The sequence below is a fragment of the Tenrec ecaudatus genome, chromosome 15 (genome assembly GCF_050624435.1).
Source record: "Tenrec ecaudatus isolate mTenEca1 chromosome 15, mTenEca1.hap1, whole genome shotgun sequence".
Taxonomy (NCBI): Eukaryota; Metazoa; Chordata; class Mammalia; order Afrosoricida; family Tenrecidae; genus Tenrec; species Tenrec ecaudatus.
In genome coordinates this window covers 33,630,760-33,642,134 of record NC_134544.1, presented here as the reverse complement: position 1 = coordinate 33,642,134, position 11,375 = coordinate 33,630,760, and the positions used below count along the sequence as shown (strand labels likewise).

The window sequence follows — 11,375 nt, the reverse complement described above, 5'->3', positions numbered from 1 at the left end:
ACTTTGATGGTTACTAGGACTGATCAGAGAAAGGAAGGAGAAGGAAGGCACAAGCTAGACGGTCGATAGGTGTTAAGTGGGTCACAGGGAAGACAATATCCTAAAAGAGGGAGATGGCGAGAAACGGGATGGGGACGAGGAAAGCCACGAGAAAGATCAATAAGTTGTTTAAGTTGTCGAATGTAAACCTGATTATCAGATATGTAAAACCTCACCGAATTCATAATAGAAAAGGAAACAAAAATATCAGAAAGAGAAAAAGATATAAATCCAGAGATACTAATATGTGTTTAAGAGAGAGTTTTCTACACCAGCCTGTGTGATTGAGTGGTTCCGAAGGGATCAGTTATCAGGCATCAAAGAACAAAAAATCATATCATTGGCTGCACACCTCAATGATAGGATCGCTGAAGACAAATGGGTGCATAAGCAAATGTGGTGAAGAAAGCTGATGGTGCCTGGCTATCAAAAGAGATAGTGTCTGGGGTCTTAAAGGCTTGAAGATGAACAAGCAGCCATCTAACTCAGAAGCAAAAAAGCCCACATGAAAGAAGCACACCAGCCAGTGTGATCACGAGGGGGCAAAGGGACCAGGTATAAGGCATCATGCAAAAAAAAGATATATATATATATATATATATATATATATATATATATATATATATATATATATATATATATATATACCATATTGAATGAAGGGGGAATGCAGAGTTGAGACCCAAGGCCCAAGTGTCGGCCACTGGAGATCCCCTCAAAGAGGGGTTTAGGAGAGAAGATGGGTCAGTCAGGGTGCGAGGTAGTACCGATGAAGAACACAGCTTTCCCCAGATCCTGGATGCTTCCTCCCCACAACTACCTTGATCCGAATTCTACCTTGCAGGACTGGATAGGGCAGACGTTGTATACTGGTGCATATAGGGGCTGGAGGCACAGGGAATCCAGGGTGGATGATACTTTCGGGACCAGGGGTGTGAGGGGCGATGCTGGGAGAGTGGAGGGTGAGTGTGTTGGAAAGGGGGAACTGATTACAAGGATCCACATGTGACCTCCTCCCTGGGAGAGGGACGGCTGAGAAGTGGGGAAAGGGAGACACTGGATAGGGGGCAAGATATGACAAAATAACAATCTGTGAATGATCAAGGGCTCACGAGGGGGGGGAGCAGGGAGGGAGGGGTAAAAAAGAGGATCTGATGCAAAGGGCTTTGGTGGAGAACAGATGCTTTGAAAATGAGTAGGGCAAAGAATGTACGGATGTGCTTTATACAATTGATGTATGTATATGTATGGATTGTGATAAGAGTTGTATGAGCCCCTAATAAAATGTAAAAAAATGAAAAAGAAAGAAAATGATTAGGGCAAGGAATGTACAGATGTGCTTTATACAATTGATGTATGTATATGTATGGATTGTGATAAGAGTTGTATGAGCCCCTAATAAAATGTTTTTTTTTTAAAAAAAAGAACTAGAAAAAAAGAGAGAGAGTTTTCTATCCAATAGTGATTGTATATTGAAAGACTATCCCGGCCTAGTCCATATCAAGTCCATAAGTCCAATATTAGCCCATATATTTGATGCTGGTTCATAAATTGCTCTTTAGACCCATGCAGCACATGCAATGATGCCAAATGCAGGAAGACCACAGGCCACTGGGTAGAAGGTCTTGTGAATCCAGTGGCAGTGGAAGCATGTCAATGCCGGTGTGGGACTCCACATGTCTCCTCCAGTTCTCTAAATCTCTCAACAGCAGGAAAGGGAAGACAGAGAGAGTGGGCTTGTCCTTGAGTGAGCTATTTATCTCCATGACGCCTCCAAATGAGGTCATCAAGCTTTCACCTGATTGACAGGCTACACTCCACCCCTTCATTGTTGGCCAGATTATGTAACTGCCACAGGGAGGGATACTTAAACAGAAACTATGTGGCCAATTTTATTATAATAATGAGAGAAACCAATAAAAAGATATATGTGGCTATATGGATTTAGGGAAAGGTGGGTGGCAGGGACAACTTGGGTAATATTTTGTCTCGTGTCTTTTACTTTCTCTGATAATTCGGTGAAGCCATGTGCTGAGATGAAGGAAGTCAGAAACCTGAGCGTTAAGAGGAGGTGATGCTATCCTCTCTTGACATCTCTGGCCTCCTGCTTCACTTCCCACAGGACAGTGGCCCAACCTCTGTAGAAAAGTATCACCCAAGAACAGCGTCTCACTTAGCCAAGCCTATTTCAAATAATTTTTTTTTTTGCTGAAGGAAGAATGGGTCATTTTCTGCAGAGTGGTGACAATGCAGAGTGGGACATTGTCGAGAGTCTTTCTACTTTTAGAAATGTGTAATAACGGAGTGGAGGAACTTTCATGATGGTTAGGCGTGGGTAGGGGAACTTCTGATAAGTTTGGGCTCCATCCCTTTCCCTTATTTGGTCAGGTTGGAACAGTCATGCCAACCTCCTAGGTAATGTTAAATGGCATTGGTACTAGTGGGCATGGCTTTTATATTATTATAGTGTGCATCAAAGTTTCTCTCAATCATTTGTTTCTACCACGCATGCTCAGGGTGGGAGAGAATTCTCTAGTGGTAGAGTCTTTGAATTAGTAACTTTTCCTGCAGTTTATCAACTCAATTCTTGACTACTCCCTTATTATTAGGATGTTTTTCAGGGGGATATTCCAACATCCCTGTTCTTTCCTTAACAGGGAGCAACGTTGTTGTACTGTGACACAAAAGGCTGAGAGAGAACATAGGAGGAGGGCTGAATGATGCTGAGGTGGGTGATTAGAAATATATGAAGACACCAATCACCCATATTAATGGATTGTTTCTCTTAGTGTTTTGCTGCCAGGCAACAGACATAATGGCCATGCTATGATAGTCTGATCAGAGTTGAGGTTTCACTTGGAAATTGGTACTCAAATAGAAGTAAAAGCTACCTACCTATATGTCACAAACTAAAATACTATCCTGTGAAAAAGCTAATGCAAATGAGTGGACCAGGTGCTATTTTAGGCAGTAAGGAGCGTCAGCATCTGCAGTGAATAGAGAATGTGCATGTCACATTTGAACCATTGACAGACCATGGAATGGTGAATTATAATCAGAAGAGAGCTGGTGGGACACAGCATTGGCAAGAAAGGATTCACAATAGTAATTCATTTAGGGAATTCTTGGTTAAGAAGCAAGTCGAAATTAAATCGCTTAAGGCAATAAAAAGTGATTTTGAACCTTGAGATACAAAATTGAGCAAAGGAGCTTTTCAAAAAAATCTTTTTATTCTTGACTTAAGGTAATGTGAATATTACAAAGGAGATTTTTTTAAGAGCCACTGCTGGGAGATCATGTATATATGTTCTCTTTAAATTATATTTGAAATGGGATGTCTTCTGTACTCTAACAAATGGTGTAGTGGGAAGATAAGAATTCACAGCTATCTCTCCTGGTAGGATCTCTAGATAAACTTGGTGCCAGAAAAAAAGAGGCATTTCCCTTTACATTGCACATTTCCATGGGCCTTGGAGACCCCCCAAGGGTAAGAGCTCTTGGAATTACGAATGAAATGTTATCTGGATCTGCCTCCTCCTCAAGATCTCTGGCAAGTTCTAGTTCATTATTATGGCTAGTGTGTTTTGCCAATCCACCCTGTACCTGTTTACTAAACCCCACAGGATGCCCTTCCAGTGTTTTATCCCCCTGACGACTGTACAAAACAAGTGAGTAAAGCCAAGTTCTATTGTGATCCATAAAGTTTATACTGGCCATTTTTTGAACACAGGTCACCAGGATTTTATTTCTCTTCCTACTGTCTTAATCTGAATGCTTCACTGAAATCTGGTGACAAACTGGTATGTGACATACTGGTGGTCTATTTTTCAGCATCAGAGCAATGGGCAAGACACCACGAGGTGACAAACTGATAGATGAGAGGCAGTGAAACAGTCAAAGCCTTTTGACTTTCAAAGAACTAGTCTAGTCAAAAACCAAATCGAATGTCATCGAATCAATTTGGATTCATAGTTATCCTTTAAGGGGTTTCGAAGTCTGTAAATCTTTACAAGAGCAGACAGGTTCCTTTTTCTCTCTGGAAAAAATCTGGTAGGTTTGACTTTGCTGTTAGCAGCCGATCACTTACCGACGAGAGTCAGGAGGGTTGCTAATTTGTGTGTGTGTGTATTTAATTTGCTAATTTGTTTTGGTTTTATAGATTCTAAAAAGATACATATATTTTTATTGTCTCATACATTTTATGGCATTGTAATAAAAATAATCTAAGTTTGGTGTTAGTCTGGGTTGATGTGGGAAGCAAATCATATGTGTATAAGAAAGAGCTTTATATAAAGAGTAATTGTTTATTAAGAAAATATTCCAGTCCAGATAAAGTCCATAAGTCCAATATTAGCCCATAGGTCCAATACCAATCTATAAATTCCTCTTCGACTCACAAACCACATACAATGATGCCAAATGCAGGAAGATCACAGGCCACTGGGTGGAATGTCTTGTGGATCCAGAGGCGGTGGAAGCATCTCAGCTCAGCACTAGCATGAATCTCTACATAGCTCCTCCAGTTCTAGGGTTCTGGCTTCATCATGGCAGTTCCATGTATCTCGTCAAGTTAACATCTCACAGAGAGATTGTGCAGTAAAGTATCTCCAGTAAACTCCAGTAAACTATTTATCTCCATAGCGCCTCCCAATGAGGTGATCAAACAGCCACAGGCTAAACACCACCCCTTCACTCTTAATAGTCTCAAGTTGACACCAGATTATATAACTACCAAAAGTTTGCACTCAAAATGCACTGTCATCTCATACTGACCATAAAGAACAGGATAAAATTGCTCCACTAGGTTTAGGAGACTCTAACTCTTCAAGGGAGTCTTTGTCCTATTTAAGGCTTAATAAGTGTTTCTCTATAAATTATATTTGAATTTCGGGTGTCTGTTTTCTCAAAACTTATGAGCATCACAGATACTCCAAGAGTCAGAGATCTGAGTTCTAAGGTTATGATTCAATATTTCCAGGTTCTAATTTAGAGTCTGGCAGCACAGTGGTAACATGTTGGCCTGCTAATGCAAAGGTTGGTAGTTCTGATTCATCAGCTGCTCAGGGTGAAATAGATGGCAGTGGCTTCCATTAAAATTATAGCCTTGGAGGTTATGTGGTAGTTCTACTCTCTGCTATTGAGTCATCAAGAATCAAAATCGCTTTACAGCAATGGATAACGGGTTGAGTCTTGAAAAGTATATTGGAGTAGACTGATAGTAATAAACACACACAGAAATACCCCAGAACCATGGCCTTCCAGTTAATTCTGCTTCATGATAATACCACATGTTAAGAGTGGCAAGGGAACTCCATAGAAATTCCTTGGCTGTGGTTTTTAGGGATGCGTGTCTTCATGCCTTTCTTCTGCAGCTGACAAGTGGGTTTAAATGATCAGTCATTCAATTACTAGTGAACACAAACTAATTGTGCCCACCAGGACATGGAGCTCAAAAAGGAGAGTACAAACAAATGCTCCAACTCTTTTCCCAAAGTAGCAGTTAAGTTCTGAGAGTATTGAAACTTGAGGCCAGGGTTCCTTGATCTTCCCTTGCTGCCCTTTTAGAACAGAAATGGGAGCTTTCTGGTTGCAACAGGAAGCCATAAATCTTTTCTGCAATTTTTGTTAAAACTTCTGACGTTTAGGCAGGTTATTATTGCTGCTTCAGCCTGTGTCCAGTGAGAAATGTTGCAAGAGTTTTGAACGAAATTTCCTTTTAGGATTATTTCATTCCTTAAAAAGAAAGTTATAACAGGAAGTCAGAAAGCTGAAATGAAAGCAAACAGGACGAGTTTCCGGAATCCTAGTTATCCAGAAGCAAGCCAGTGGGCAGCTCGCGCACATGCGCAGAAAAGCCGCTCGGGCGGTATTTCCGCGGCGTCGGGTCGCGCTCCGGGCGGTGATTGGCGGCGCTCGGGTCGAGGGGCGGATCCGGAAGCGCCCGTGTTGTTGTGAACCGCTGTTTCAGCTCCCGCGTCGGTGTCGGTTCCCCGTGGTGGCGCTCCTTTTGCTGAAGTTGTCATGGGGGAATCGGAGAAGTTCCATTACATCTACAGCTGTGACCTGGACATCAACGTGCAGCTCAAGATGTGAGCCCGCGGGCCGGGGGCGGGCATGCGGGGACCCGCTGGCTGCGGGGCGAGCGGCGGGCTAGGAGGTCCTGGAAGGCTGTGGCCGGGAAGGCGGGGAGAATGGAAGTGAGCAAAGCCCGGTGGTGTCTAGATGGGAAACGGCCGGAATAAGCCTTTACATCCTCGGTGTTTTCCAGCCTAGAAACATATTGTTGTTCAGAGCTGCCTTTTGAGAGGTTCTTCCTGGTTCCTCTTTTAGCGACCAAGAAACCTAGTCTTGGTCAAGTCAATAGAGTGAGTAGATCTCTAGAATGGGACTGAACTCAGTATGGAGACTGCAGAGAGGCGTAGACGAAGTAGAGGTGCACGTGCGTGCAGCATTAGTAATTGGGAAGGTGATAGAGACTTAAGCTGACTCTGGTCAGTCTGACATTGTCCAACCAGGGTCATTGGGAGTGGAGAGGCTGCAGGAAGACCTTGGGATACTCTGAGTGATTCCATTTCAACATGATCAAGGCCATGCCATGCTGGGATGAGATGAATGGAAATGAGATTGGCGCGTGGGTAGGACCAAGTTGAAGTTGAACATTTTAAAGTAGCGTTGTATTGCTATTCTGTGCTATGGAATTGATTCTGGTACAGAGCAACATGTGACTAAGTAGAGTGTCACTAGGGTTGTTTTTTTGTTCTCCTAATCTTTATGGAAAAAGATTGCCAGATCTTTCTGCTGCAGAGCCACAGGGTGAGTTTGATCCTGCCAACCGTTAAATCTGGCGGCAATTTCCCTTAAGCATTGGGTGCTAATGCCAAGGTTGACTTCAAATCCACCTGCTAAGCTGAGGGACAAAGGGGAGGCTTTGTGATCCTGGAAAGATTTACAGCCTCAGAGACTGTGAGTGCGAATCGATCAGATGACAGTGTCTGGTTTTAGTTGTTACCATTGCGCCTCCAGGGCTCCTTGGTGGTGTTATACAGGGAAAAAAAGATTTGCTTTTTCATTTAATGTGTTAAAATATACATAGCAAAAACCTGCCACCTTAATCACTTTTATATGTACAATTCCGTGTTAGAGAGTACAAGTGTTGTGCATCCAGTATCACTATTTCCAGAAGGTTTTAATCATCCTAAACGGAATCTTGGTATCCTTTAGGCAGTAAGGCCTCATCCCCTTCTCCAGCCCATTGACTGCAACAAACGTTGGTCCTTATGTATTTGCCTAGTCTACATGTATAAGCAAGATCACCCAACGTGCTTTGGGTCTGACTTACTTTCCATAAAAGTATTTTCATCTGTCAAAACTGCCACAAGTTATTAGCCATGGCATCACTCATAATCAATAAGCATTTAAGGCATATGTTTTATATTTAAATTGATAGAGAAAGGGCTGAACTCTGTGGTATATCGTCTGTTTTTTCCACATTTACTGTTTCCACAAGTTAATTCCAACTCATAGCAACATTAGAGGACAGGGTAGACCTGCTCCCCACCGTTTCCAGAGCCGTGCCCATTTGGAGCAGCAGCAGGCTGCCTCATTTTTCTCTTTTGTGACCAGCCCACTACTCTGCGCCACTAAGGGTCCTTTAAATTTTCTCAGTTCTTGAGATACTTTTTCCATTATCAGAAGCACATGGAATGACTTATTTTCATAAGTGAGCGCTAATTTTTAAGATCTGGTAAGTCCTTTACCATTAAATTTGAGGTTTTAGTAAAAAAATTCTGGCAACTACCAGACTGCACCTTTGTATACTACCCTGCACCCCCATATCAAGTATTTTGCTGCAGCATACGCTACTTGATGCTTCTACAGGACTTGCATTACCATCATCTGGTAGCAGGCCTTCCCTCAGTCTCTTCTTTGAGTATGGGGTCATCCATTGTGTATTGTAGCCCCATGTCACAGAGTCGATTTGGACTCAGTGATGCTGCAGGGCAGAATAGAAGTACCCTGTAGGACTTCCAAGGTGTAAGCTTAACTGAAGTGGATTTCTGCATCTTGCTTCTATGGAGCAAGTCATGGTTTTGAAGTACTGGCCTTTCAGTTAGCAGCTGGGTATTCTAAGGGCTGTGTCATCAGGGCTCCTTTGTGTTGTGCTATTAAAAAACAATAATAACAACTCCAAACTCACTGCCATGTCTACTCATAGGGACCTTATTGGATGGGGTAGAATTGCCTCTGTGGGTTTCCAAGATTGTATGTTTATGGGAGTAGAAAGCACCATAGTTTCTCCTGTATGATCTTGTAGATTTTTAAAAAATACTTAATGCCTTACAGTATTACAATATCATAAAGAATAGTTCCACTAGCAAATGCTCTGTTCTATCCTGGTTTTTGTTCTCAACTGTTACTTCTTTATCCTGTGACCTTTTAATAGTGGCTTTTTATAAAGTTAAGTAGGAAAGAGTATATCAAGGGCCTGGCATAACATTGATAGTTAAGAAATATTTCTACCTTCATTTTCGGGTGCTTTATGTAGCCTTTATAATTCATATATTATTTAAAATTTTAAATAAAATTTAAAAATTCATATATTATTTACTTTTTAAAAAATGACTCAATAATATGCAATAAAAGACAAAAGGTATGGCTAGAATTATGTTTTTCTCCCCAGAAGCCGTAAGGCTTAGTGTTCCCTGATTACATGGCATTGTTTACTTGGTCTGTTGGCACACTTACTAAAGTGCTTAGCTGTTAACCAAGATGTCAGTGGTTCAAATCTGCCAGACACTCTAAAGGAGAGAGCTGTCACAGTCTGCATCTATAGAAGATTTACAATTTTAAAAAATCTCTCTTGGATAGGCTCAATATACATCGGAATGAACTCAGCAGTCGTGGGCTTGGTTTTTGGTTTGGGCACAAAACACTGTAAGCTATTATTAAGAGAATAAATGAATATAAATACTCACCTTGAAATACGTAAAATGACACCAATGACCAGAAAGCTACCCGGTGACTTTTAGAAGTTAGATCAAGAGTTGGTGGTAGGGTCAAAAGAAGAAACCAAATGTGAATGTGTTGAAAGAGATAGGAAATGGTCTTAAGTGTATTAGGATTTTAAAAGGCTCTGAATAAACACGAGGCAGCCCTGGTTGTGTGGTGGTTACATGTTGCGCTGCTAATTGCAAGGTCAGCAGTTTGAAACCACCAGTTACTCCGTGGGAAGAAGATGAGGCTTTCTGCTCTCATAAGGAGTTGTGGTCTTGGGAACCCACAGGGGCAATTCTGCCCTGGCTTATAGGGTCCCTATGGGTCAGCATGGACTCAATGGCAGTGAGTTTGATCTTTAGCTTGAATTAACATAAGAGTAGCTTTAGTTACACATATGAAAAATTGTTATTGGGATACATTCTGTACTCTTTAATCTTCTGAATACTTTTTGTGCATGTGCCTGTATACTTTTAACAATATGTCTAAAACTTTTATTGTTCTTATGCTTTCAGAGGAAGCTTGGAAGGGAAGCGAGAACAAAAGAGCTACAAAGCTGTCCTTGAGGACCCGATGTTGAAGTTCTCAGGACTATACCAAGAGACGTGTTCCGACCTCTATGTTACTTGTCAGGTTTTTACAGAAGGAAAGCCCCTGGCCTTGCCAGTGAGAACATCATACAAGGCATTTAGTACAAGATGGAAGTAAGTAATGTTCTTGTGTATGGTGGATTCTAGACCGGGCTTCCCCTTGTTTGTGGTAGTTCCCTAGTTCAGTGCCTCTAAACATTAAGTAGGCACCTCCGTGACACAGAGGTTAAAAGTACTTAGCTGCTCGCTAGAAGATGGGCAGTTTAGACTCACCAGCAACTCTGTTAGAAAAGTTAGCAGTCTGCTTCCGTAAAGATGCCAGGCTTGAAAACCCTGTGGGGCCAGTTCTGGAAGCTCACTGAGAGTCGGCACCAGCTTGACGGCTGTGGGTTTGGTGGCACAGTGTTTAAGCAGTCAGAATTTCAAACCCAGTGATGGTTCTCTGAGAGAAGATCTGACTGTGTGCTCCTCGATAGACATAGGACAGCCTAGAAGTTCTATAGGGCAGTTGCACTCTGTCACACAGGGACCCTGAATTGGGATCAACATGACAGGCTACAGGAAGTATATACTCAGAATAACATGTACCAGTAATTCGATTGAGATCAAGTTGTATTTATGTTTATATTCAATATACTGGCTGATTTGGGTTATCAGTGGACTGATTTGCAAAATGGCCGACAACATATCCATAGCAGCTTTAAATTCTCTGCCATTCTGTGCCCTTGAATACATGAAATACTGTTAGATAGTGTGAGATGTTATCCACCCTCATAATTGAAGCTCAGAAAATATTTTTAAAAATCAGTTTATTGGGGCTCTTTGCTTATAACATTCTGTCCATTAATTGTCTGAATCATATTTGTACACGTTTCCATCTTCATTTTCTAAACATTTCTAAGCATTTACTTCCTATTTGAGCCCTTGGTATCAGCTCCTCTTCTTTCCTTCCCTCCTCTCCCTCTCACCCTTAGGACCCCTTGATAAATTATAAATTATTATTATTTTCACATCTTATACCAACTCCTGTCTCCCTTCACCCACATCTCTTGTTTGTCCCCCAGGGGGTTGGGATTATGGGTCAATCATTGTTAACAGTTCCCCCCTCCTCTGCACTCCTCCCCTTACCCCTACCCTCCTGGTATCGCTACTCCAATTTCTGTTTTTAGTTCATGAATAATTTTCTTGAAAAACAAAACAAAGCAAAGCTCTCTTGCTGAAGCCCAGTACAAAAGTGTGGGCATGCTCTGATTTAAAGATGTGCTGGGGAACCTGGTGTGGGAGAGCAAACGGTTTGGGGTGATTAATAGGTTGGGCATATGCTCTGTCTCCTGGTCATGAACCGTTAGAATATGGAGGTAACGTTTCACACTTGCTTTGCCTCTGGTTTTGCTTCTTTCCTTTTCCCTTCATTGTTCACTCTGTTGTTGTATGCCATTAAGCTGATATTCTACGTGTAGCGGCCTGTGTCACAGGACAGAGCTGTCCTGTAGGGTTTTCGAGACTGTCGTATTGGAGAGAGTAGATCTCCCGATCTCTCCTCTTGCAGGAGCTTGGTAGTTTCAAGTCTCCAAACTTACCATTAAGCCAAACACGTAACCATTTAACCTGTGTTAATGAACCTCTGCGAGATTCATTGGTGAAAGATGACATGGTTTAATATTTTTCTTTTTAGCCTCACCTACCATGTAAGCAGTTCTTAAATTCACTTGGTTACTTACCTGTAGTGGAAAATAGTTTTCACAGGCATGT

The 11,375-nt window shown here is 41.8% G+C and overlaps 1 protein-coding gene across 1 annotated transcript in view; it reads left to right on the top strand.

Moving 5' to 3' along the window:
* The first annotated feature begins 5,967 nt into the window (after positions 1–5,967).
* The window catches only part of PIK3C3 (phosphatidylinositol 3-kinase catalytic subunit type 3), a 113,900-nt gene continuing 108,492 nt past the window's right edge, over positions 5,968–11,375 (top strand). The window contains exons 1-2 of the mRNA XM_075532881.1: positions 5,968–6,128; positions 9,549–9,737. Of these exons, the coding sequence (XP_075388996.1) occupies positions 6,061–6,128; positions 9,549–9,737 (257 nt within the window). The 5' untranslated portion in view covers positions 5,968–6,060. The remainder of the gene's footprint in view (positions 6,129–9,548; positions 9,738–11,375) is intronic.